Source organism: Mus pahari, chromosome 1 (assembly GCF_900095145.1).
Source record: "Mus pahari chromosome 1, PAHARI_EIJ_v1.1, whole genome shotgun sequence".
Classification (NCBI taxonomy): Eukaryota; Metazoa; Chordata; class Mammalia; order Rodentia; family Muridae; genus Mus; species Mus pahari.
In genome coordinates this window covers 100,660,430-100,686,516 of record NC_034590.1, presented here as the reverse complement: position 1 = coordinate 100,686,516, position 26,087 = coordinate 100,660,430, and the positions used below count along the sequence as shown (strand labels likewise).

Below are 26,087 nucleotides of genomic sequence, written 5' to 3'. Positions count from 1 at the left end.
GAGAGAGAGAGAGAGAGAGAGAGAGAGAGAGAGAGAGAGAGGAAGGAAGGAAGGAAGGAAGGAAGGAAGGAAGGAAGGAAGGAAGGAAGGAAGAAGCAAAGAAACAAAAGCATACATGCAACGCATGTTGAAGGTACATCAGAGCAACAATAGTAGGTATTAAACTGAAAAGGAGGCCATGCCCAAAGCATTCCGTGCAGAGGAGCCAAGTAGGCCCAGAGGGACCTTGACTTTCATTTGTAACATAAATAGCTGAACTGGAGCTATTTCTTGTAGGGGACTGTGTTGGGGCTGAGATTACAGCTCAGTGGTATAGGAATTGCATGATAAACTTGAGGCTTTGAGTTCAATCCCCAGTGGCTCAAAAGCAATAAATAAATGGCTACTTTTGTATTAAAGAAAGATAATCCAAGCTTAACTAGAAACAGCTAACATAATTACATGGCTAGGGGCTTCCCTACTGGATGAACCAAATGAGATAATTCTACAGCTGCAGTCAGGTGATGACTGTCCCCCACCCCCTTCTCTTTTTACATCTGTATGCTCAGACTTTCCTCTGTAGTTCCTTAGTGCAGCTCCTGAACCAGTTCTTGTAAGTTACCTAACTCCTGAGTCCTTGTTTGCCAAATCAACTAAAAATACCATGTGCCCCTAGGTGACCCATTTTTCTCAGTTCGAGTAATAATTCCTTTCAAAAACAAGAATGCTTGATATGATATTGGAGAATATAGTCTGCTTTATTTGGGGAGAACAGCTACAGTGCCCTTAATGTATGAAGCAGCCTTCTTTTATTTTTAAGTGATAATTTCCCTAAAAATGAGACCATGGTTTGCAGATTTTAATTCTTTTCTCTATGTATTTTCTAATTTCAAGTGCTTTGAGATTCTAATTCATTGCATTCTGGCATTCATCATGTTTTTAATGCATTATTATTTTTTTGAGTGTGTACTCCGTATACATGCATAGTATAAGTCATATGTGGAGTGAAAAAGACAACTTGCAGGAGTCAGTCATCTCCTCACATTTGGTGGTTGAAATTCAGGTCTTCAGGCTTGATACTCATTACCATTACATAAGACATTGTTTTGACAGACAAATTCATTTGTCATTCTTTGTGGTAAATCAGCTGTTTTTATAAATGCTTCTCAATGCTTGGCTACATGAGTCTATAAGAAACCCATTCCTAAATTTTTTGAAGGTGGTTAGATTTCTTTAATGCCTAGATTAATAAATAAATATTCATGAACAACAACAACAACAAACAACCAAGAATGCTTAGTAAGAAAAAAAATTTAAACAGAAAACCCATCTATCCCTTTTAAGAGAGGGTCCCTTGCTGGCCTGGGCCTCAAGGATCAGCCTGGCTCCTCCTCCCCAGCAACGGGGTCTTGCCATACTTGCCCTATATTCATAAGTATATATCATGTTACACAAGTATGTCTTGCCATACTCAGCATTTCTTTTCTTTTCTTTTTCTTTCTTTCTTTCTTTTTTTTTTTTTGAGACAGGGTTTCTCTGTGTAGCCCTGGCTATCCTGGAACTCCCTTTGTAGACCAGGTTGGCCTTGAACTCAGAAATCAGCCTGCCATTTCTTTATGTAGGTTTTGAGGATCAAACTCAGATCCTCTTGCTTGCCAGGCCAGCACTTTACTGACTGAGCTATCTCTGCAGCCACCATGGATAGACACAATTTTACCACATAAGTGTGAAGCAAAGTGCTGTGGGGATTGCAGAAGGAAAAACAAACCTCAGCATAAGGCAGGGTTTCTCGATCAGAGCCTCGCCACTGTGCTACGATGGTGCTGGAAAACTTCTCTTGGGAGGGATAGAGGGAAGTGTCTAGATCATCACAGGACACTTAACAGCCTTCACCTCCATCCATTAGATGACAGCATCCCCTGACTGACCCCAATTATGACACCTAGACCTAAGGAAATGCTTTAGAAGCGGGTATTACAATCACTTCTAGTTGAGAAGGATGGCCTAGTCGGCCATCAATGGGAGGAGAGGCCCTTGGTATTGTGAAGATCACATGCCCCAGTACAGGGGAATGCCAGGGCCAGGAAGCAGGAGGGGGTGGGTTGGGGAGCAGGGTGGGGGAAGGGTATATGGGGGCTTTGGGGATAGCATTTGAAATGTAAATGAAGAAAATATCTAATAAAAATGTCTTTAAAAAGAAAAAAATAAAAATTTTATAGCCTAAGAAAGAAGATGTAAATAACAATATATTTCAACTTAAAAACTATCAAACTCCAAAATTATCAACTTTCACCTTGTTCTGGGCAATATATTAAACTACTCCACAATCATTGTGCTTTTTAAAAGTATAGGAGGAATTTATGCTTTAATAATTAAGTAGATTATAGGAGACTTGGGGGGTTACAGCTGCTTGGCACTTTGAGAGTGTGGCATGTGCTACTCCACTGTCCGCACTTTTTACATCTTAAAGGGAGAACCGGGATCATTGGTTGCTGTGGGTAATGAATGCAGGCAGAAGGAAACGCAGAAATCTGGACAAACTGAGAGACAAAGCCAGGAAGAGGAATTACCAGGATGTGACAGTGTAGGAAGACAAAACTGTGGTTTCATAGCATCTGGAAAGGTTGTGTTTTTTAATTAAGAAGTTACCTATATGAAGGTATGCATGTATTTGTAGTTGGCCTTTTGCACCTGAGGGTTTAACTAAGCACGAGTCAAAAATATTTGACCTAAATCTTTGTGCTGAGCATGTATGGGCTTGTTTGGTCACCATTCCAGAAACAACGCAGCATGACAACAATTTGTCCCACATCTGCGCTGCATCCCTTGGGTGTAAGTAAGCCGGCATGATTTAAGGAACACAGGAAAATGTCCAAAGGCTACATATAAATACTATGATACTTCATATGAGATTTAGACTTCTGTGGCAGGTGATGGGGGATCTTGGAGACAATAATGAACACCAAGGGGCAACTGTATATGCAATATATAAAGGTATACACATAAACATATATGTGTAAATATACATTAATATATGGGTAAGTGTTTTCAAATGGATGATGGCTGGAGAAAGAAGTAGGAAGCACAAGGTATTTGATGGGGAAAATGAATAAAGTCCTTTAACTTTGGAGAAAATTCCCTGATAGAATTCTTTTTTTTTTTTTTTTTTTTTTTTTTTACAGGGTTTCTCTGTATAGCTATGGTTGTCCCGGAACTCACTCTGTAGACCAGGCTTGCCTCAAACTCAGAAATCTGCCTGCCTCTGCCTCCCAAGTGCTGGGATTAAAGGCTTGTGCCACCACTGTCCAGATCCCCTGATAGAATTCTTGAAGGGAAAAGCAACATAGTATCTGAGAAAAGATGACCAGACAATGACAACAAGAAAAGCCCAATCTGGATCTTTCAGGAGGAGGAAACTTATGTGTGATGGAGCAAGGGCAAGGTGTGGACCACCCAGCTAGAGCTCCACATCTGGGTGACTGGGCACTCACGGGCATTACCTCAATGAATGGGATACTGAGATAATTGACTATAAGATGGGTTTTTATTAAAAAGTAAAAACCCTATGGAAAAGGTATTTGTACTGGCTAGTTTTGTGTCAACTTGACCCAGCTGGAGTTATCACAGAGAAAGGAGCTTCAGATGGGGAAATGCCTCCATGAGATCCAGCTGTAAGACATTTTCCCAATTAGTGATCAAGGAGGAGGTCCCCTTGTGGGTGGTACCATCTCTGGTCTTGGGTTCTATAAGAGAGCAGGCTGAGCAAGCCAGTGGAAGCAAGCCAGTAAAGAACATCCCTCCATGGCCTCTGCATCAGCTCCTGCTCCCTGACCTGCTTGAGTTCCAGTCCTGACTTCTTTCAGTGATGAACAGCAATGTGGAAGTGTAAGCCGAATAAACCCTTTCCTCCCCAACTGCTTCTTGGTCATGATGCTTGTGCAGGAATAGAAACCCTGACTAAGACAGTATTCTTCTTGGGGAATCACAGATTCGAATCGAGTCTGGCCATTAAAGTAGAGAAAGGCAAGGCAAGGCTGCTTACTTCAGGCTTGGGATTGTGAGCTCTATGTTGAACTTCTCAGCCACATGTATCTCCCAGATGCACTCTGTGTCCGTGGGGTAGTTAGTAGGATACCAAGGACTGGAGAAGGAGCCCGAGAGATTTGAAATGACTCCTCCACAGGACTGACTTCCTTCTGTGAAAGCAGATGAGAGACTTGTAGTTGGCATCTTCAGGAATGCACCTGGCATTTTCCCAGATGTGAAATCTAGAGTTGCGTCAGATTCTACAGTGAGAATCAGAGGGCGGGAAGTGGTGTGGCTGGTCAGGATAGCCACAGTTTGACTGGCATGCGTAGATCTAAGAGGAGCATGGGAGGATGAAATATTTACGATTGGCAGGCAGGACCTGAAACTGATTGAAAGCGACACTGGATGCATGTACATTGAGGGTGCGTGGGGTGTATGTTCGTATAAGTGCTTGTACATGTGTGTGCATGGGGTGGGCAGAGACCAACCTTATGTTATTTCTCAGGTGCCACCCACCTTGTATTTTGAGACTCAGTCCATTACTGACTTGGAATTCACTGGTTAAGTTAGGCTGGCTTGCCCAGGAGCCCCCCAAATCCACCCCTCTTTGTCACTATAATGTTGGTATTAGAAGCACACAGCACTATGCTTAGATTTTCTTAAAATGTGGGTTCCTGGGATAAAACTTAGTTCTTTCCATTTGTAAGACAAGTGCTTTACTACCAGCACTCTCTCTAGTCCCCTAGAATATACTTCTCTAATGGTCTTCCTAGACTCTTGCCCTGAAAGCCAGCTCAACTCAAGAGCAGTCAACCTACCTGCTTACGAGGGATCCATCCCACCCATTTCCCCGCCTCATGTCATAGAGGACAGACAGATGTCCATGATGTTTATTTGAGTTATCATAATGCCATTCTAGTTTATGTTACTTTCAGGAAAGATAGTACCTTGTGGTGTATGGGATTGAGAAATAGAAGTTTCAAAAAACCGAGAAAACCAGACTAGAGCCAGCATCACGCAGACATTTTACAACTGAGTGCCAATGAATGAGCGCATTGCTACTTCGAAGTTTGGACAAATAGTTTGCAGATGCTCATTCATCTTCCCCACCTGATCTTGGATGGAGTTCCCTTCCCTCTGTTGATTGACCAGAAAAATCATATATAACGCCCAGCCACATGACTTCCTTTCTGTTGAATTCTAGGTTCGCCAAGGCAAGGGCTGTCCTGATTGTTCAGTTGACAAGAAACACCTCTGGCTTTTTGAACATATACTGTGTAAAGCATTAAGTATCAAAACCCAGGAGGCCAAAATTCAGAATTCTTACAGCCAAAATGGGGATGGGTAGGCTGAGCAAGTGTTTTGTTGAGGGAAGAGAAAGCTCACTAGGGAGTGCTGGTACATGTTCAAGGTCCTTTCTTTCTCCTGGCAGGTGTCCTGCGGCTTTGTATGCAGTATATATTTCAATATTCTGTACTATCAGTGTCTACCATATGGTGAGCTAAAGGCAATACGTTTTGAAAGTTTGTCCCGTGGAATTCTGGTATTTGATTGAGTTTTGTGTTTGTGTGTGTGTGTTCACATGCACGCACATGGTGTGTGTTTTATTCTTCTCTCATACATTAATTACATCCTGATCACAATTGTCCCACCTTCCACTCCTCCCAGTTCTCTCTCTCTCTCTCTTACACACACACACACACACACACACACACACACACACACACACACACACACCTCCCTTCTCTCTCAGACCCATTTGTTTCCCTTCAGAAAGGAGCCAACCTCCTAGGGATATGAACTGAACATGGCATAACAAGTTACAATAATACTAGGCACAAACCTTCATATCAAAGCTGGACAAGAGTTTTACATAAAAAGTTTGGTGGGGGAGTTTGAAGCAGGTAGATCAGATGGCTTGAGAACACCCTTAACTCTTAGGTCTCCTCTTTGGCCAGATCTAATGTGAAGTTTAGCATTAATAGATGCTAGCCACTTACTGGTCCTTTGTCAAGAGTGTTGTTTGGTATCAACAGAATGAACTTTTTTCTAATCTAAAGAATCTCAGAAGTAAATTTCTTTTGTATAGAGGTAGTTACAGTGTGCTCTATCAATAAGTAGCTTATTGGGTTCTATCAGGTTATAGGTGGTCCATCCCCCTTGTGGTCTGAATGAAAATGGTCCCCATAAGCCCTTACATTTGAATGTTTGGTCTGCAGTTGTTGGAATTGTGTAGGAAGGATTAGGAGGTGAAGCCTTGTTAGAGGAAGTGTTTCACTCAGGGGGTGGACTTTGAGGTTTTAAAAGCCTACACCATTTCCAGTTAGCACACATACAATCCCCTCCAATTTGCGGATCAGACATAAGCTCTCCATTACTGCTCCAGTGCCATTCCTGGCCTATCTGTTGCCATATTTCCCACCATGATGGGCATTATGGGCTCACCCTCTGACACTTGTTAGCCCAATAAATCTTTTCCTCTATAAATTGCCTTGGTCAACTAAGAGAGAGAATGTAATGGGCTCCCAACCTTTATATTTGACTGAGGCCTTCACTGGAGGTAGACAACAGTAACAATCACTAGGTATGGTTGGGAATGTTGAGGTAGAGTACATATGCATCAATACATCCAACTTTTGCTATTCCCCTTCCACACTGTGCTTCTTCATCTGCTTCCTCCTGGTTCTCCTTCTCCAGTTAGTTCCCAGGTCTATACTCCTATTACCTAAATATAGAAATCTCTATTTCTCACCCCCTTTAACAAGTCATCCCCCCATCACCCTCTTTTTAATTTCACAGCTTATGACATGTACATATAAACACACACACATGTATATACATATTTTCCAACTACACATTTCACAGAGGATTAATGTGCAGGGAATATAAAGAACCACTGATTTTTAAATTTCTGCTGAACATTACAATCACATGAGAGCTCAACTATTACTGGCAACTAGGGGTGGTTCTGGAGGTTCTAATATGACCCATCTTGGGAATCTTAGAACTTTCCATTGTGCATCCAGAACTGGAAACCACTGCTGGGGTCACTGTCCACCAGTGTCTAAGTCAGGACACAGATCTCTCAACTTTAAAAAGATGGAATTTAGTGTTGAACTTACCTGTTGGTGAAGGAGTCACATCTGCATCTGCATGGATGGGAAATAAATGAGTTTAAGGAATTTAAATTAAATTCTATGCAGAGAAAAATGTTATCTTTTTTTTCTAACGTGGGCATGTCTCCCTGGGAGGGTAACATCACATCTGTGGATCATACAGACAATAGGAAAAGCCAACAAAGTGTCCCCGTGCATCTGTTTTCAAGCCAGTTGTACTCTGCATTTCCTGCCTTTCTTGCTAAAGAAGTGTTGCCCTTGTCAATTTACCAGGTCTAGAACAACCTAGGAGGCAAACCTTTGGGCTTCTTTAGGGAGTTTCTAGATTAGGCTACTGGGGTGGAAAGAACCATTCTAAATGTGGGCAGCACAATTGCATGGGCTGGGGTCCTAGATTGAATGAAAAAAAAATCAAGTTCAGTGCCAACATTCATCTTTCTCTGCTTCCTGGATTCAATTTATTATGACCAGCTGCCTCAGGCTCTGTCCTCCATGATGTCTCTGCCATGGTGGACCTCATCTGAACCATGAGTCAGAAACTAGCCCTTCCTTTGGTAAGTTGCCTTTGTTAGATATTATGTTTACAGCAATGTGAGAAGTAATTAACAAGGCCATTTTCAATGGAGTCACATCCCTGCTCTGTTCATGGCTTCTATCCATCACTAAGATGCCTCATAGAAAGAACCCGTTACAGGAGACAGAATACCTGAGCAGATAACTCCGGCATCCTCATGGTGGCCACAGTTGTGGTCTAACCAGGCAGAGCTGGAACACTGGCCAAAGTGGTTTTCCTTTCCTGAACACTGAATGTTGTCCAGAAGGATGTTTCCAGAGCCTGGACCAAAGTAGGCACTTCCAGGAGCAGCAATGGCATGGCCACAGCCCAGCTGTCTGCACACAACCTCAGCTTCATTCATGTCCCACAGGTCATCACACACGGTGCCCCAGGCCCCCTGGTGGAGGATCTCCACTCGTCCCGAGCACTGTCCAGAGCTACCTGCCAACCGCAGCACTGGTCTTTCTTCTAAACAGAGGAAGATTACGGTTTTGAACATAGAGAAGTTTATGTAGAAAGTGACATCAGATGGAGGTCCAGGACTCCTATAGAAGAGTTGGGGGAAGGAGTGGGGGCCCCAAAGGGGATAGGAATTCCACAGGAGGACCAACAGAGTCAACTAACCTGACCCCTTGAAGGCTCTCAGAGACTGAACCATCAACCAAAGAGCATCCATGGACTGGACCTAAGCCCCTTAGACATATGTAGCAGATGTGCAGCTTGGTCTTCATGTGGGTCCCCCAACAACTGGAGCGGGAGCTGTCCCTAAAGCTGTTGCCTGTCTGTGGATCCCATTCCCTTAAATGGGTTCCCTTGCCTGGCCTCAGTAGGAAAGGATGCACCTAGCTCCGCAGAGACTTGATGTGTCAGAGGGGGGAATACCCAAGGGAGCCTCCCCCCTCTCAGAGGAGAGGGGAGGATGAATGGGGGAAGGGAGTGTGTGAGGGGGAAACTGGAAGGAGGGCAGTGGGGTGGGTGATTATATGGAAGAATTTGGATGGAGGAAAGGAAAGGGAGAAATGTTGTGATTACATTATAATCCCCAAAATAAAAAATAGGAAAGAGAAAGAGAGAGAGAGAGAGAGAGAGAGAGAGAGAGAGAGAGAGAGAGAGAGAGGAAGGAAGGAAGGGAGAAAGAAGAGAGAGAGAAAGAAAGAGAAAGAAAAATGAAAGAAAGAAAGAAAGAAAGAAAGAAAGAAAGAAGAAAGAAAGAAAGAGGCAGACAGGCAGGCAGGCCGGAAGGAAGGAAGGAAGGAAGGAAGGGAGAAAGAAGAGAGAGAGAAAGAAAGAGAAAGAAAAATGAAAGAAAGAAAGAAAGAAAGAAAGAAAGAAAAAAGAAAGAAAGAAAGAAAGAGGCAGACAGGCAGGCAGGAAGGAAGGAAGGAAGGAAGGAAGGAAGGAAGGAAGGAAGGAAGGAAGGAAGGAAGAGACCCCTAGCGGCTGTACCATCCATGACCAAGGGCATCAAACCTCAAGGGTTATAGAGTAAGACAGAAACTGGGGTTGAATCTCATTCTACTGCCCCCTACATGACAATAACTTCACCTCTCTGAGCTGTTTCCTCATTTCTAAAGTCATGCTTCTATCAAGTGTTTATCATAGAGGCTCTCAGGATCAATCAGGGAGAGCACACATATAAGATACACAGATCACACCCAGAAAGGAGTTTCTTTCCTCAGAGACAAACAAACCCAAACTTCAGACAGGAACTTACTACTTATCTGGTTTTCTGATAGTTTCAAAGAATTACTGGAGTTCCTGCAGGGGGAATCTAAGCATCAGCAATCTCACCACTGACAGGCAGTGTTCCTTAGCTCTGCAACGACTGTCTACGAGGCCAAGGCTAGCAGGAGTCCCCAAGCCTCAAGTCAGGGTGCATCTATGGTTTAAGACATGTTACATGTGAGCTGGGGCAACAGGTAAAGGTGTGTGTGTGTGTGTGTGTGTGTGTGTGTGTGTGTGTGTGTGTGTGTGTGTGTGAAATCTTCAGGAGTGTTCGGCTTCCATGTTTCAGAACTCTGGACAGTTCCCAAGACTTTGTGATAGCAAATGCAGCCTGAAGACCATTCATTGAGCTTGGTTTTCCATTGAAATTGTCTGACCTTTTACAGCTACCCTTTGCAGCATTTGTACAGGATGCATGTTAACATTTTATTGTTGCTTGGTAACCTGACCCTCATGGTGAGAAAATCTAACTCCTTGTGATGTTACCCACCTCTAGCAGGTGGGGTATGTGTGTGTTTGGGAGTGTGGGTTAAAATTTAACCAGGCTTTGTGATAGGAGTGTCAATTTAGAAATTGTTCTCTATTATCTCCCCAAAGCTACTTTAAGCTTCCTACCTGACTCTCTTCCATCTTGTGGAATTGCATTGAAGAAAGCATAAAAGCCTGTGTTTGTTGTCATATAATCACTGCGGAACACCACTGTCAAGATGTCTGAGGAGGAGAAAAATACTACAGCTGATGGGGCACAAAACTTCCCCATGGAGAGTGATGCAATTCTGGGGCCATCAAAGATCTCGATTGAGTCATAGGGACATCCAAGGATATCTTCCAGGCTGGGGGTGGGGATGAAAGCTGGGTATTAGTGACACAGTACCAACATCTTCAGTATCAATGCCCCAAAATGTGACAATCTCAGAACATGAAGTATTCATTAGTCTTTCTCAAATGCTTTATGAGGACTCTATTTTCTTTACCCAGGTAGCATATGAAGTTTACTAATACAACTTTATCTAATTTAAAAAAATTATAGTGATTCTGACTAGCGACAAAGGTAATACACGTTAGGAGTTTGTGATTACTGTTTGTTTGGATTTAAAGCAAGTCTGAATTAACAGCCTTGGTACAGTCGTGATGGAACCATGATTCGGCCCATGGCTGAGGCTGATTTATCATGGAAGCTCATGATCTTGCTCTATTGCAGCATGGTGTGTGCAATGCCAGAGAAGAAAGGCCTTGTAAAGATTTTGCTGGAAGAAAACTTTTGGTGAAGAACTGGGGCTTTGACATCATATAGACCTGCATCTGTTGTCAATGGGCAAGTTAGTTACTCTCCATTTGTCCATTTTCCTCATATCTAATGAGGATGGTAAAGACATTCATAGGCTATAGTGATGCTGGAGCATGACAAAGCCTAGAAGCATATAACTCAGGGTCTATAGAGATAGCTCAGTGGGTAAAGTGCTTGTTATTAAACATGTAGACCTGAGTTTAGTTCCCAGAACCCATGCGAAACTTCTGGTTATAGTGGCCTAGCTTCTTTAAGTGCTCAAGGCCAATGAGAAATCTCTCTTGAAAAACAAGGTGGATAGTGCCTGAAAAATGACACCTGAAATGACCTTTGACCTCCATGTGAACATAGGTGGAGAAGAAGCATGCAATCTAGGGTCTAGACACACAGTGGGCATTCTAAAATGTCAGCTATTTCTTTCTGGCATGGCCATGAGAAGATGGCAGTAACTATGGGACATTGTCCTTTTTGCATCAGAGGAAAGGCAATGACTATCCCATCTCCTTTCACTTTGGGGAACACTTAGAAAATGCATACTCAAGCCTGTAATAGTTGGCCAACATGTCTAAGGAGTCTCTTAAAGTCTGTATAAAATATAGACGAGAAAAAGGCTAGCCTGAAAGAACATATATTGGTGCTTAGTGTATAAGTTCAGTGGTTTTGAGCACTTCGGGAATATATCTTGTCCTCTGAGAGGCTCTACCAGCAGCTGACTGTGACAGATGTAGACACTTATAGGCAACCATTGGACTGAGGTTAGGGACCCCTATGAAGAATTAGGGGAGGGACTGAAGGAGTTGAAGGGAACTGCAACCCCATAGGAAGAACAAGAGTATCAACTAACCTGGGACCCTCAGAGCTCCCAGAGACTAAGTCACCAACCAAAGAGCATTCATGGGCTGGTCTATGGGCTCCACTACATGTGTAGCAGAGGACTGCTTTTGTCAGGGGTCAGTGGGAAAGGATGCACCTAATACTGTAATGTAGTGACCCAGGGAAGGAGGATGCTAGCAGGGTGAGACAGAAATGGATGGGTGGGTGGGGCAACACCCTCTCAGAAGCAAAGGGAAGGGGGGATGGGGTGAAGAACTCATGGAGGGGGACCAAGAATGGGGGCAACATTTGGAATGTAAATAAATAAAATAATTAATAAAATAATAAGTCCAGATAAGATTAAAAAATAAAAATTTAAAAGACAAATTTCCAAAGCTGAGCTGTGTCAAAAAATAAATGACTTGCTGCATTTTCCTAGCTAGAAGAGAACTATTAGATACTGCTACAAAACTAATTCAGATTTGAACTTGGAAATGCTCTTATGTTTTGTGATCCTCCACTTTTTCCGATCAGTAAAGAAAATGTCTTTACCACAGCTAGGAAACCCAACAGTCTTATTCAGATTGAACCCTCTCTTTAAAACTAGTTTCTTACTTCAAATTCGGAATCATGAGTTCTATGCGAAAATTTTTCTCCACATGGATCTCCCAAACACATTGGATGTCTGTTGGATAGTTTTCTGGGTACCGTGGGCTCATAAATGAACCAGAGAGGCTGGAAATGACTCCTCCACAAGAGTTACTTCCTCCTGAAGTAAGGAAAAGGATGTCATGTTGCAGCCATGTGGTGCTGATGACTGGGACCACCTCTCAGTTAACAGTAAGCATTTTGCTGTATCATGTTCACTTATTTTAACACAGTGTGTTCAGACTGGAACTTGTAGATTAGGGAATTTATGACAGTTAAATAAGAAAAAGATCTAGTTCTTCCATAGTCATTGTCATTTTAGCATGAAAAGATATAGCTCTACATAGGTATACAAGGCAGTGTATTGTCTTAAGAAGTAGGTAACAAAATCATCCAGTTATTTGGAGGAGCGTTGAAAGTACAACACACTTCATTTGTACCTAAACTCTATGAAGCTGCTTGATTTTTCTTCTTTTCACCTCAATGACCACCTTGTAGTCTTCCCAGGCTCCCACAGATTTCTAATCTTTCCTAAGATGGATCTGGATGCTGATTCTAGACATCCTACACCTCTGCCACTAATTATATTCTGGGATGGGAGAAAGCTGGAATCAAATTCAAGGTATTGCACAAGTGCTCTCTACCACAGAGCCCATTCCCCTGTCCTTTTTGTAAAGACAGAGTCTCATTATGTAGCCAAAGATGGCCTTGAACTCACACCCTCCTGTCTGTATCTCTCAAGTAACAAGATGACAGCTGTATGCCACCATACTCCACTCTCCATTGATCACATCTATAGGTTATAACAATAGGGTCAAGACACACATGTGTGACAGCAGATGAAAAACAGCTGTTTTTGAGCATCCACTTCAGGGCTGTGCCTAAACAAGGCAGGCTGAGTGTGGGTCAGACGGACCACAGAACTGCATCTACCAACTTGTTGACTTCTTAACCTCTTTTATCCTGGGAAGACCCACAGCCTTCCTTTCCCTCATGCTCCTCCTAATACATAGTCACCATTTACAGAGTGGTACCAGAGGAGTAAACCCCTCACCCACATGCCAGGGGCTCTGTTGTACTACATTCCTGGACATTGCCTGGAATTTGCCTCCGTGGAGTTACCATGTCATAAAGAAGTGACTACCTGTTAGTGGATCCTGAGAAGTTGGAGGAGGACCTGGAAAGAAAATAAAGAAGATAATAATGACATCCAGGGGAAATCTTTAGTCTTATCTACAAGCTAGTACATGGTGAGTGGTTTCCTTGGAAACATCAATGAGTTTGATGCCAACTTAGAAGAGTCTGAAGCTGCTAAGTGAACATTCTCTATAGTTCTATGGCAGAGCAAAGCCTTCCAGTAATACTTGGACATGTCTCTTGTCACCTGATGAAGACTAGGCTCCCTCCTTTGAACCTGAGTGGGCTCTGTAACTGCTTTAAACAACAGGATATGGCAGAAGCCATGCTATGTCTTAAGGAACTATTGACATATGCTTCCTGTTTCTGAGCCCGAGGCCTACTTATAGAGCCTCATACCATCCTACCCCTTGAAGTGACTGGATGAAGAGGCTCTGAGACTCCCTGGAAAGGAAGAGGGCTCACCTTTGCAGTGCACTCATGAAGGCACTGTTGATGTATATGAAGCTATCCTGAGCTCTCCAAACCAGAACCCAGGTAAATGACCCTGAGATCCTAGCTTGATGCTCTGGGGAGCAGAAGAATCTCCCAGCTGAGCCCTGCCCAAATTCCTGACACACAAAACCATGGCATGTATTGGAATGTATCTGTCTTAAACCACTAAATTTTGAGGCTACAATGGATAACCAGAATGGATCCTTCTTCATCTCTTTATACAATTCCCACTAAATGAGCAAACTACAGGCAACACTTCATTGAATAGCTACTGTTGGAGATTTAGCTCAGTGGGAGGGTGCTTGCCTGGCAAGCACAAGGCCTTGGGTTCAGTCCTCTGATTTGAGAAATTTGAAATTTTTCTACTATTCATGGCCTTAATCATGGCCTTGTAGGTTTAGACAACACTTCTCAGTAATGACCTCAACACAAGCTGTTTTTGCCTGGGGCACTCAGCACTCATCAAGATCTCCTGCAGGCAAATGCCAAGAGAGATGCTTCTCTCAATGCCTTGTGCCTTGTGTGCTCTCTGCAACTGGAAAGATAATCCAGGCACATTCAAACGGTAAATGCCAACTTTCCTTCAAGATAAATCTTACAAGATGTCTCTCCTGCTGGAGAGAAATGTGAGAGGTCCTGGGAGGGCAGAGAAAGGAAGAGGTGCTTTCTCTAAGCTGTCCCTGATAGAGAGAGTGTGAGCAGGCTTTGGATCTCCCTTATCCTCAACTATAGGGATTAAGTAATTAATGTATCAAGGGTTCCTGCATCATATCTACCAATGTTTTGGGCAGAGCATGCAATGAAAAGAAATATGTTTTCATTCACCTCCAATGTCATTCTAGAATTTATCATATTAGTCTGATTTTTCTAATATATATATATATACATATATATATATATGATTATTATATAGTATCATATATGATTATATAAGATTATATATTATTATAAATGTATATGTAATGTAAAATTGGTTCTCCCATTAATTTACTTAATGACCAAAATTGCTTAACCTTGCCTAAATCTTCCTTCTGAAAACATAGCATATGTGTCTTTTAAGGAATTTTCTTGGTGATTAGAAATTACCTGAGCAAACTGTCCCCTCATCTTTACTATAGAGTTGTCTGATCTGGGTGTCTTGGGTCAGTGTGTGTATGGCAAATGACTAGAGGTCAAGTGTACTGGCAGTTTGGCCCATAGCCAAAAATTGCCTTGCTAACTTTTTATGTGTCTGTTTATTTGAAAAACAAAAATAATCAAAATATTTTCCTAGAGGGAATTAATAGCTGGAGAAGGTCCCTGATTTATGAAGATTTGACATATGGCTTTTCATGAAGGAGGAACTGTCCTTCAAATTTTGAATTCGGATGTTTTCCTGGGGTCACATATGTGGTCCGATCCTCCCTTGAGATGCTGGGACTCCGCAGTGAGCTCCCAGGCACCGCAGATAGTGAGGATGCATGACAAGTGCTCTCAGTGTGCTCTTGCTGAGCCATGACTTTCAGAAGCTTAGCTATATAGAATGTATTCCTTGACTTAGGGTAATTTTGCATTGGGCTTTCTGAGATATAACTCCATCATAAGTTGAGAAGAATCCATCTATACATGTATGAATAGCTCCATAAAAAAGATATTTGGTACTGTTTTCACGGTTGCTCTTCCTGTGTGGGAAGTTTCCTTAACTAGGAGAGCAGTGGACATACCTGGTGGCATAGGTGGAGGAGGGGCATCTGAATCTGTATACAGAAAGAGAAACAACAGGTCACTCTTTCAGATAAGCTCAAAGGATGGAAGGTGAGGTGACAAGAAGGGGATGGTGAGTAAGTGGGACAGACTCATGGCCTATCTGGACAAAGAAATTAGCTTCTAGAACCATCAATTGGACATCCTCATCTAAGGTGAGTTCTTGGCTTAGAAAACTTAGACCAGCCACTAGGTAGGCTATGTCTCATGGTGGGGAGAGCTAGGTACTCATGGTACTCCTATGCAGAATCCCTGGGGAACTCTTAAAGTGCAGGCTCCAGAGTTCCTTCCCAAAACTACTCAGTGATAGTTTCTTAAGAGAGCAACCCTGGAATCTTTACTGCAATGCTCCAGAGTGGTATCAATAGATAGCCTAGACTTCCCATAGTGGCCAAGTGCTACTCATGACAGGGTAGGTGTATACACCCAGGACCTGGTCCTGAAGGGTTGTTTAAAGAATCAAATGGGTGGCTGGAAAATTTCACCCACAAAAGATGTTTCAAAATTCCTCCAGCTGCATAGGAAGAGAAGGGATACCTGAGCAGATAACACCAGCATCCTCATGGTGGCCACAGTTATGTTCAGACCATCCCGAATGTGGACACTGGCCGAGGTAATGCTCCATTCCAGAACACTGAAGGTTGTCTAGGAAGATTTCTCCTGAGCCTGGGCCAAAGTAAGCCTCACCAAGACTAGAAACAGCCTGACCACACTCTAGCTGGCGGCATACAACCTCAGCTTCATTTGAACCCCACAGGTCATCACATATGGTGCCCCAGACTCCCTGGTAGAGGATTTCCACTCGTCCTGAGCACCGACTGGAGCCACCCACTAGGCGAAGCTCTGGCCAGTCTCCTGGGGAGAGAGATAGGAAAGAGAGAGAGAAAGAGAGAGAGAGAGAGAGAGAGAGAGAGAGAGAGAGAGAGAGAGAGAGAGGTGGTATGAGTTCCCACACCCCAATACTTTCACTTGGAATCCTGCAGTACTAGGCTCAAAGGAAGGCTGGGTAGAGCTTTGGGCATTCATTCACTCTCATGTTTATCATGGATTTCTGAGTTGCAGTTTGTGGGGGTTGCAGCAAATTTTGTTTCAGCAGGCTTTTTTGTTTCCTGTGTTAGCCATGGATTATATAGCCATAGACTCTTAGGGAACCTGAGTCTATTCACTTGTGAAATTTAAACACAGTACAACGTACCCTTCCACAATGTGATAAATACAACAAAAGCAAAGATGGGATGTTAGAGGATAGTGGCAGAGAAGAGATCCTGGGTGACACCCTTTAGAAATGCGAAAAGGAGCTAATGAGTGGAAGAACCAACAAAACAAAAACAAAACAAACAAACAAAAGCAAACAAGCAAAAACAAAACAAAAAACAAAAACCATCCTTTGGACCAGAGAGAAGAGTACAGGCGAGGAGCCCTAAGGAGCCATGTCGCTTTGGTATGCACCTTTTCTCTTGGTGTTATGCCAGTGAGGAAAATGACCAAACAAGTAGCCTATTTTTTTAGGTAATACATGAATACTTTACAAACGATGGATACACATATGAACACACATGCATATACACACACACAACACACCACACACGAAAAAGCGAGAAGAGTCACAGCCAGACTTTCCCATGGCATGCCATAAAAGTTTTTGCAGCCAGGAGTGAACTCCTCAGAGGTGAAGGACCAAGCCAGCTGGTACTTAATGCCCAGCCATGAAAGACACCACCGACCTGGAACGTCAGACAGAGGTTTCCCAGCATCTGTAAGTAAGAAAAACAAATGGGTCGGTATTTGGAGGAACTCCAGGCTTTAATAACAGAAGATAAAGTTTAATTATACTCTCATTTGTATTGATTAATCTATTACCAATCCCTTTAAAGAACACGATACCAGGAAAAACAAATTTATCAGTAGCTCTAAAACAAGCTTCTGTCTGGGGTGTTAATTTATTACAGCAAAGCGGGAAGATGGACAGATGTGGACAGTTGTGGTTTGAATAGTGTCTGCTCTCAGGAGCCCGAGCCTATTTACTGGTGAGATAGATACATGAGTAACATGTATTATTCCATGTAGGCAATTCCATTGTCAGACAAAGCTAGCTGTAGATATTCCAGAGGGAACCTGTTTACTCACAACTACTCATGCATGAATCAAGGTATTTGAAAAAACTGACACAGGCAATTGAAATTAGTCAGCTCCCAGAATTTCCCCCATATTATGACTAAGGAGAATAATGAGTTGTACATTTCTTTGTTAGGAAGCAAGACAGTGCTTTGTCAAAAACTTCTTTTCTGTAAAAGATCAGTTAGTCTCTTAATTTCCTAAGTGAAGAGACTGGGGCTCTAAAAAATGTAGATGCTACACAGATGCAGTCTGGAAGTTCACTGCAGCTCTGAGAGGCAGCCCCATGCGGCCTTGGCCTTCCTGCAGCAGGCCACTGCCTCTGAATTCAGATATATCCTTTGTGTATTTCAGCAAAGCACACAGTGCTAATGATTACTGCCAAATGAGAAACTTAGATAGAGTACCTGAGCAGATGACACCAGCATCCTCATGGTGGCCACAGTTGTGGTCTGACCAGCCAGAATGGGCACACTGGCCCAGGAAGTGCTCCACCCCAGCACACTGGAGATTGTCTAGGAAGATTTCTCCTGAACCAGGGCCAAAGTAGGCCTTGCCAAGGGCAGACACAGCCTGACCACACCCCAGCTGTCTGCATATGACTTCAGCTTCATTCAGGTCCCACAGGTCATCACACACAGTCCCCCAGACTCCCTGGTAGAGGATCTCCACACGTCCTGAGCATCGATTGGAGCCACCCACCAGCCGCAGCTCTGGCCAGTCCCCTGCAGGCAGAGACTTGGTGACTGTTGTCATCTGGGAGCATGACACCTTTCCATGAGATGTGTGAGCTGCCCTCTCCTATATTCTATTAGATAAAGAAAACCTACTAGAGTCAGCCAACTAGTCAACCCCAGCTGGAGTGTGATAAGTCACAGGGGTTGTCAATAGCATTTAGGGCATACAAAGTCCACTGATTACTATCTATTATGTCAGAAACATGCACAAATCTGTTTGGACTAAATGCAGGAAAAAATGAATCTTGAACAAAACTTTGTTATTTTTGTGAGAAGCTTTCAAGTGTCAATCTTATGGTAGCTCAAGGTTATACAGCAAGGTGTTAGCATGCCAACCTTGTCTGTGAAGGAACTGAAAGCAGAAAAGTCAAAAGGATTCCCCTGAACTCTACTCATGGCAAACAACATGTCCATCTATTTAAGGCCCTCTGCAACCCCTGCTTCAGAAGTGCCCTATTCTTTTTTCTGCTGGTCTAGTTCATTGCTCCGAGGCTCTGCCCATTTTGGAAAAATCAGTTAGCAATTGTGATGGGAAGGCTAATTATACCTGAGTCAGGTACAGGAAGAGGTGAGATGTTCCCACTGGGAGTATTGGAGAATTCTGAAAGGTACAAAAGCAAAACCAACCAATAATAACAGCTGCAACAACAAAACAATCTGTTTATTCAGGATGTGAGAGCTGGAAGACTGCTGGGGTTTGCAATGGCCCTACATCCTAGGTAGAGTAAGTTGCTTGCAAATGGACTGTATGTAGTTCTAGCATTTCACACACAAAGCAGGTACAGCATGTACGGACATGGGTGCTGAGAGAAAGAAACACTTGGTACTCAAATGGGTGCCTTCTGGGACTTACGTGGTCTTTCTGTCACCATCTTGGAAGTTGCTGTGGGGATGGCTATGGGGACAAGATGAGGGTAGACTTATGAAGTCAAGGACACCATCCTAAGATCAGTCTTCATTGAACACCCAGATCCCCCTGGATTCGTTCACCTTCTTACTTATATAAGAAAAAGTGTCCTAAGCCAAACCCTCTCTTCACATGGGTCTCATGTAGCTCAGCAGCATGGAAGCTGACCCCTCTGCCTCCTCACCGCATACGTTGTTTTTCTAGGAGGAACCATCCCCACATTTGACTTGCTTCCTGTGATGGCTAGTCTCAATTTCAACTCAATTTCCATTGTAGAGGAATTTCTGCCTCTTCAGCTAACTTTATTCCTAGACATTTTTTAGAAGCTATTTTTAAAGAAAGTGTTCCCATGATCTCTTTCTCAGCATGTTTGTTATTGGTATATAAGATATCTATATCTATATATATATATCTATATCTATCTATATCTGTCTATATCTATCAATATATATATAGAGATACATATAGATATAGATAGATATAGATATATACACACATATATACATATATTTACATATACATATGTATATATACATATATATGTAAGTATGTATATATACATATGTATATATACATTAGGTTCATGCAGAAACCCTACCGACAGAATCTCTCTGGCATCTGAGACTTGAACTAGGAATTGGGAAACAGGAGAGTGGGAGCGAAGGTTGACAGTAAATCACTAGGAAGGCTGGGCATGGTGGTGCACTCAGGAAGCAGAGGCAGGTGGATCTTTGTGAGTTCGAGGCCACCCTGGCCTATATAGTGAGTTGCAGGACAGCCAGAGGTGCTAAGTGAGATCCCATCTTTTAAAAAGAATCATCAGGAGTTGGGGGCAGAGGAAGAAACATAAACTAAAAATGACAGGTAATGACATGAGAGGTGACTCACTGATCAGATACGGGGCCTTTGTTGTCATCTCTGCAAAAACAAGAAAACAACAGTCAACAGATACATCATCCAAGTTATGAAGACATACGACCCATTGTTTGGTAAAGAGCATCTCCTCTCTCTTACAGCTTGCTCGGTGAGTTAGCCCATCATTTTCTAAAGGCCCCGGGGACTGTTCTTAACACCATCTTAGACAAAACAGATTTAAGGGCTGACTGGTACTTATAGATAGAGAGTAGAACCCCAGGTAATTACTGAACCTCTGAGACCTCTGTTTCCCCTCTGTAAAAAGGGATGACCAAGGGTTTGTGTAAGCATAACATGGGCAAGGACTTTTCTGTGCTAGCAGATGGATGGTATTGTTTTAATTGATTTCACAATTGTTTTAACTGAGCTTACCAACTTGTGTACACTGTGCTTTAACAAAGACCCTCAGCTTAGCCTCTGCCTTCCCAGCATGCACTGCAACTCATTTCCAACACTGATCTTACTCCTCAAGAGTTCTCTTGCTGTTTCTCTATGAACAGCTTACCTAATATCACAGGCAAACTAAAAATGAATATTCCCCTGGTGTTTTCCTTGGTGTTTCCAGCCTATAGCAGTCCTGTCTTTCTCTTGTCCCTTTTCGATGTGCACATGTGTGTCTGTGCAGCACATTCTAGTACACACAATATTTTATTGGTTTGCTTTAACTTAATATATTCCATTTACACTCCAATTTCATCTGGTATATACATCTTGACCTCCTCATTGGTGTGCACAAGACTGAGAGAGGTCCTAGAGTGAACATGCTCCCTTTCTCTGTACCATCTAAAACACCCATCTGGGACTAGAGAAAAGTATTATTGGAAATGACCCCCTAATGACCCAGTCTCTGTTGTATGAATCCTCATGACAGATTCCCCATCAGTCAAGTGTCTTGTCCAAAGTCACAGAACAAATGATGACACACCATCAGGAGGTACAGAGCTGTGACTCCATGCCATCTTCTTACCTTTGGCTTCAAAATAATAATAAGCCATGAAGTTTTTCCCAATGTTGTTTTCGCCTCGGAAGTACACAAGGGTCATTGAGCTGGAGTGAGATGCAAAGGTGATGTGTAACCCACGGCAGGGTTTCCCCAGGGACTTCACGGAGGACGGAGGGCCATCCAGGATTTCAAAATACTCATTGGTGCAGTCAAGGCTGGGGAAGCAAATATCACGAATCCCTTTTAATCTCTTCATCACAAGACTAGGAGGTATTTTGTGAGTCCTGCTTTCTGTCATAGAGGAAAGAATGCTGGGAGCAAGCCCAAAGCCTGTCTGTGATGTAGACACAGTATGATCGCTTTATCCTGTATTGTTCTGTCTTTGAAAATCACTGTCTGCAAGGAAGGGGCCTTTTCACAGATGGAAGAGGAAGAACACTGACTCTAGAGGACCCCTGTTCAAGACCTGGGAGCAGCTGTGACCACAGGGTACTTCACAGTCATGGACTGACAGCTAATCAAGGCCATTCCACTATGTGATGTGGAAGAGAAAAAAATTAAAATGAGCAATAAGGTTTGGTTGCTTGTGGGCTTTAGGTTCAAATCCACCCCACCTCTCACAGAGACAAGCTTTGACAGCTTGTCTATAGGGATGTGGGCGATAGATCCGTCCCACTGCTTTAGTGAAAGCCATCTGGCCTTGTCAGCAGCAAAGTTTCTCTGTGCTCTGTGAACTTTTGTGTAGCTGTCACCAGTGCTCGAGGCAGACTATGCCCTCTCAGCTATCCATTCCAAACCATCCTTAAGCACAATTCAAGTTGATAAATAATGTGGGGGTTTCTTGGGGTTATTTTCAGTATGATTTTAATCTATGAATAACTTCATTTTTATGTATTTATAGTACTAAAACTTAAAATTTCCTCAGATTCTGTATCTTTTGCCAGATAGCCAGGACCTGTGAAGTGTCTGTGTGTGTGTGTGTGTGTGTGTGTGTGTCCCTCTCTCTTTGTCTCTCCTATCCAAAGCCTGTAAAGTGAATTTCTTTTTAATTAAAAGTGCATGAAAGTGTGAATATGATCAAAATATATTGTATACATGTTTGAAATTTTCAAATAGTATATGAAATATTACATTAAAAAATAAAGCAATGTGTCTTAGAAAAATGCACCAACGCACAAAAAAGCATTCATCATTCATATTTCCTTATACATATAATGAAAGTGTAAAAACTATAGAATTCACAGTCTCTCTGACAGCAGCAAAAGTAAAGAGCTAATTATATATACAGGCTTGTACAAAAAGAGGTCGTATAAAATCCTACATACTACCTAGGGCTTGCAGAAGCCGGGTCACGTGTGTTGCCGGTGGGAAGGTGACATGACAGTCATCCTGGGAAATCCCATCTGTTCTAAGAAGCTAACTGTGTACTTACAACTTAGCAGTCATAGTCTTGGGTATTCTGCCTGGAAGAATGGTCTTACATTAGCATAAAGACCTCCCCTGAATGCTCCCAGAAGCTGCATTTGCAATAGTTGAAGTCTAGTGATGGGCCAGATGTTTCTCAGAATGGAAAGGGTTAGCCAACTCTGGCACAGCCATATGAATGAAATTCTTTTCCACAGTAAAGAGCAAAACCCCTGGGTACTACAGCAACCTGAATAGATCTTAGGGGTACTATGATGAGTGAAAGAAAGTCAACCCCCAAAACTATATGCTGCATGATTCCATTCACAGAACACTCTTGGAATGGCAACATATAGAGGTGAAGAATAGATCATGGTGAAGGAACAGAGATGGACAATCTGGGCAATCCAAGAAGTCCAAGGTAGGAGGGAGTTCCTTTGTGTGATGTACCTGGAACGGAGCTGTGACTTTGTGATGCCATTCACATTAAACTGTGTGGAACCCCCCCCCCCCGCACAAATAATTACATGTAAAAAATGTTGGGAATTGAAATACAGGTTTTGGTCTACTTACCAGTAACACCCCAATATTAATTTGCTGCATTTGTTAGTGTTCTACCACTGAGAGATGCTTGTGAGGGGCATACAGGGGTGTGTATTATTTTTGCAATTTCCTTTTGTGTTATTTCAAAATAAAAAGTTTAAAATGCACAAAGGACTCTTTTGCATATGAGAACCAGCGTAGGGATGAACAGTTAAAATGTTGAACTGCACTGTATGCTTATATAGTTAGTATGCATCACTTACTCAAGAGATGGGAATGCCAGCCGTATACGATCAGAGGTATTTGCCCTGATCTCCCACACACAGGTTATGTTGTCATGCATTTCTCTCATTGGGGGATTCTTAATTTTTCCGGGTGCACTGGTAATGACTCCACCACACCGAGATTTTTCTAGAAGAAAGAATTTGACAACAAAACTACACAAGCACATCAGTCACCATGCCAATGTGAATGGAAGAAAAGTTCACAGGAAAGCCCTCACCCCTAGCTGAAGAGCTACGGGTAGTCAATGGTTCCGGGGGACAGTCAGTGTTTCTAGGGATGAGGCTCCTGATAGGTTGTCCTTCCTCCAGTGATCAGTCCTAAAACCCTTGAGCACATGGGAAACACTCACTGGACTCAGATAGGTAGGTATATGGATGGATGGATGAGTGGATGGATGGATAGATAGATAGATAGATAGATAGATAGATAGATAGATAGATAGATAGATAAGAACATTGCCTAAATTTGAGATGTGGACTGGGGGATCATAGGAGCAGTTAGAAGGGTGGAGGAGGGTGGATATGGTACAACTACAGTATACTCATTGTATGAAATTCTAAGAAAAGGTGCTTTAAAGCTTTAGCTTGTATTGTTCAGTTTACTAATTTTATAATTTACACCTTTTTTTTTCCTTTTCATTTTTTCATTACTGGTCATTACTTTGTGGATGTGCCTTGGGATGTATTGAAGTTATAAAGTGGTTTAAAATATCTTCTAAACATAAGCTATTAACATACATGTATCTGAAGTTTGAAATAGCTCTCATCTTTATGGAGATTTCTAGTCTCCTGCTGGGAAGATGAATATTGGTAAGACCTTTCTCTCTCATTATTCCATAGTTGTGGATTCTGTAATTCATTGTCAATCACATCCTACCCATGAATATTTCATGATCTCAAACAACCAATGAGTGATGCACTGCCTCTGTGTTACCAGTTAAGAGTGAACCTGTGTAGGACTTCTATGTATGTATGTGATGATGATGATGTCTGGCCCACCCAACCATCATTTTAAAAGTGATGTTATTAAATATCTGCTATTAGGTAGAAAGAAGCTGGCCTGAGTCATATATCTCGCTATTAATGTTAGCATTTTACATACACCAGTCCACACATTTGCCTGTCTGGTTTTTGTTTTTTAACCTGGTTGTCTGTATGTCTACTCCATCACTCAGTTCAATGGCAGGGTAAAGAACTCGTATCTAGTCAGATCATCTGGCTGTGTGTGGACTGGTTCTGAACAGCCAGGTACTTCAGGCATCATCATCGTTTAGCTCTTTGTCATCAAATGGTGCTAAGTCTATGCTATGCCAGCTGGAGGTTCTAGAACACAGAAACATAGTCAAAGCTAGAACAAGAGAAAATGAAGAGAGTGAGGTGAAGGGGGGTATGGAGAGAGGGCAAGAGCAGAGAAGGCAAGCACGCTCTTCATAGTGGACCCCTTATGAAGTAGTGGCTGTAGGTGCTGACTGACAATATCATTATACGAATGGCCGTGTCTAACCTTCACTTGTAGTGCTCTGGCTTCGAGAATGCAGAAGTGGCACCATGTCTCTGTTTGAAACTCCTTCTTTGACTGATTAGACAGGAAACCACATCCCTAAGTGCATTGGCCTTTTCTTTGGGATTCTTCATGTAGAACAATTCTAGTGGGGTGACCTAGATAAGTGGTATTGTGATTACTGTTTCCTGGAAGAATCCCTTCAAGGCTTGAGCTCTAAGGAAGAGGGCATCCAAGCACTGAGTTCTCACCTGGAGTCATTGCTCCTTCCATGACAGCCAATGGGGGATCTGCCAAACACGAAAAGGGACATGTGGGCAACAGGTGCCACGGGTCTGCACCGCTCTCTGTACACAAGAACCATGAGAAGGGCATGGCAGGCACAGCCCCTCAGCCCCTCCTGAATCAGTCTCTAGAGGTGAGATGTGACCGTCGAAGGGCTTTGTCCTACAGTAGTCAAGTGGTGCTGACACAGACCCTGCTTAGACTTCACTGTATGACTCTCTTGTCCCCCAGAAAAAGGAGATACTTTTAAAATTAAGATTAAAAAAAAAAGAAAGAAAGAAAAAAACAAGACATTGAAAACTGGGAACTTAGCTCAGTGGTAGAGTACTTGCCTACCATGAATAAGGTTCTGGGTTCAAAGCCCAGCATTGAGGAAAAAAAAATATTTGTTAAAAACAATCAAACAAAGACATAAAATTCTAGCTCCTAAAGCCTCTTCCAGTAACCCAAGGGGTTGGGGATTACAGCTTAGGATATAGAAACCAGAAGACACACCACTCCAGGGGCCAGATTGAAGGCTCAGTTGGTAAAGTGATTACCTCACAAGCAGAGGACCCTGAGTTCAGTTTCTAGAACCCGTGTACAAAAAGCTGTGTTTAGTGGCACATATTTGCAATCCTAGTGCCAAGGAAGCAGACACAGGTAGATCCCTGGAGCTCAGTGGCCAACACATATATGTACTTGCACGTGTGCACATGCACACACACACATGCACACACCCACACTCAGCTTTCCTTTGACACAGTGTTGCTAAGAGATGCTGAGTCAGGACTTGAAGATGCAGGGGTTCCTCCAGGCTCCCAACATCTCTCCTCGAACAACTCTCAGCTTAGTATCATCCATTAGAGATGATCCTTCTGGACCAATTTATTTCTACCTGGCAGGGTTGGTTCCTCTCTCTCTCTCTCTCTCTCTCTCTCTCTC

At 42.7% G+C, this 26,087-nt stretch overlaps 1 protein-coding gene across 2 annotated transcripts in view; it reads right to left on the bottom strand.

Annotated features, from left to right (window-relative positions):
• The window catches only part of LOC110317313 (putative DMBT1-like protein), a 126,461-nt gene that overhangs the window by 53,541 nt on the left and 46,833 nt on the right, over nt 1-26,087 (bottom strand). The window contains exons 10-25 of one of the 2 annotated variants that reach the window (XM_029539375.1): nt 25,130-25,168; nt 23,357-23,504; nt 21,171-21,361; nt 20,177-20,206; nt 19,235-19,276; nt 18,929-18,982; nt 18,052-18,369; nt 17,254-17,283; nt 16,067-16,384; nt 15,490-15,522; nt 13,299-13,331; nt 12,122-12,275; nt 10,021-10,238; nt 7,831-8,148; nt 7,131-7,157; nt 4,022-4,175 (exon numbers count right to left, since the gene is read on the bottom strand). In XM_029539375.1, the coding sequence (XP_029395235.1) occupies nt 4,022-4,175; nt 7,131-7,157; nt 7,831-8,148; nt 10,021-10,238; nt 12,122-12,275; nt 13,299-13,331; nt 15,490-15,522; nt 16,067-16,384; nt 17,254-17,283; nt 18,052-18,369; nt 18,929-18,982; nt 19,235-19,276; nt 20,177-20,206; nt 21,171-21,361; nt 23,357-23,504; nt 25,130-25,168 (2,107 nt within the window). Of the gene's footprint in view, nt 1-4,017; nt 4,176-7,130; nt 7,158-7,830; nt 8,149-10,020; nt 10,239-12,121; nt 12,276-13,298; nt 13,332-15,489; nt 15,523-16,066; nt 16,385-17,253; nt 17,284-18,051; nt 18,370-18,928; nt 18,983-19,234; nt 19,277-20,176; nt 20,207-21,170; nt 21,362-23,356; nt 23,505-25,129; nt 25,169-26,087 lie in introns of those variants that run through there. The other variant, XM_021191745.1, reaches the window with a different exon arrangement.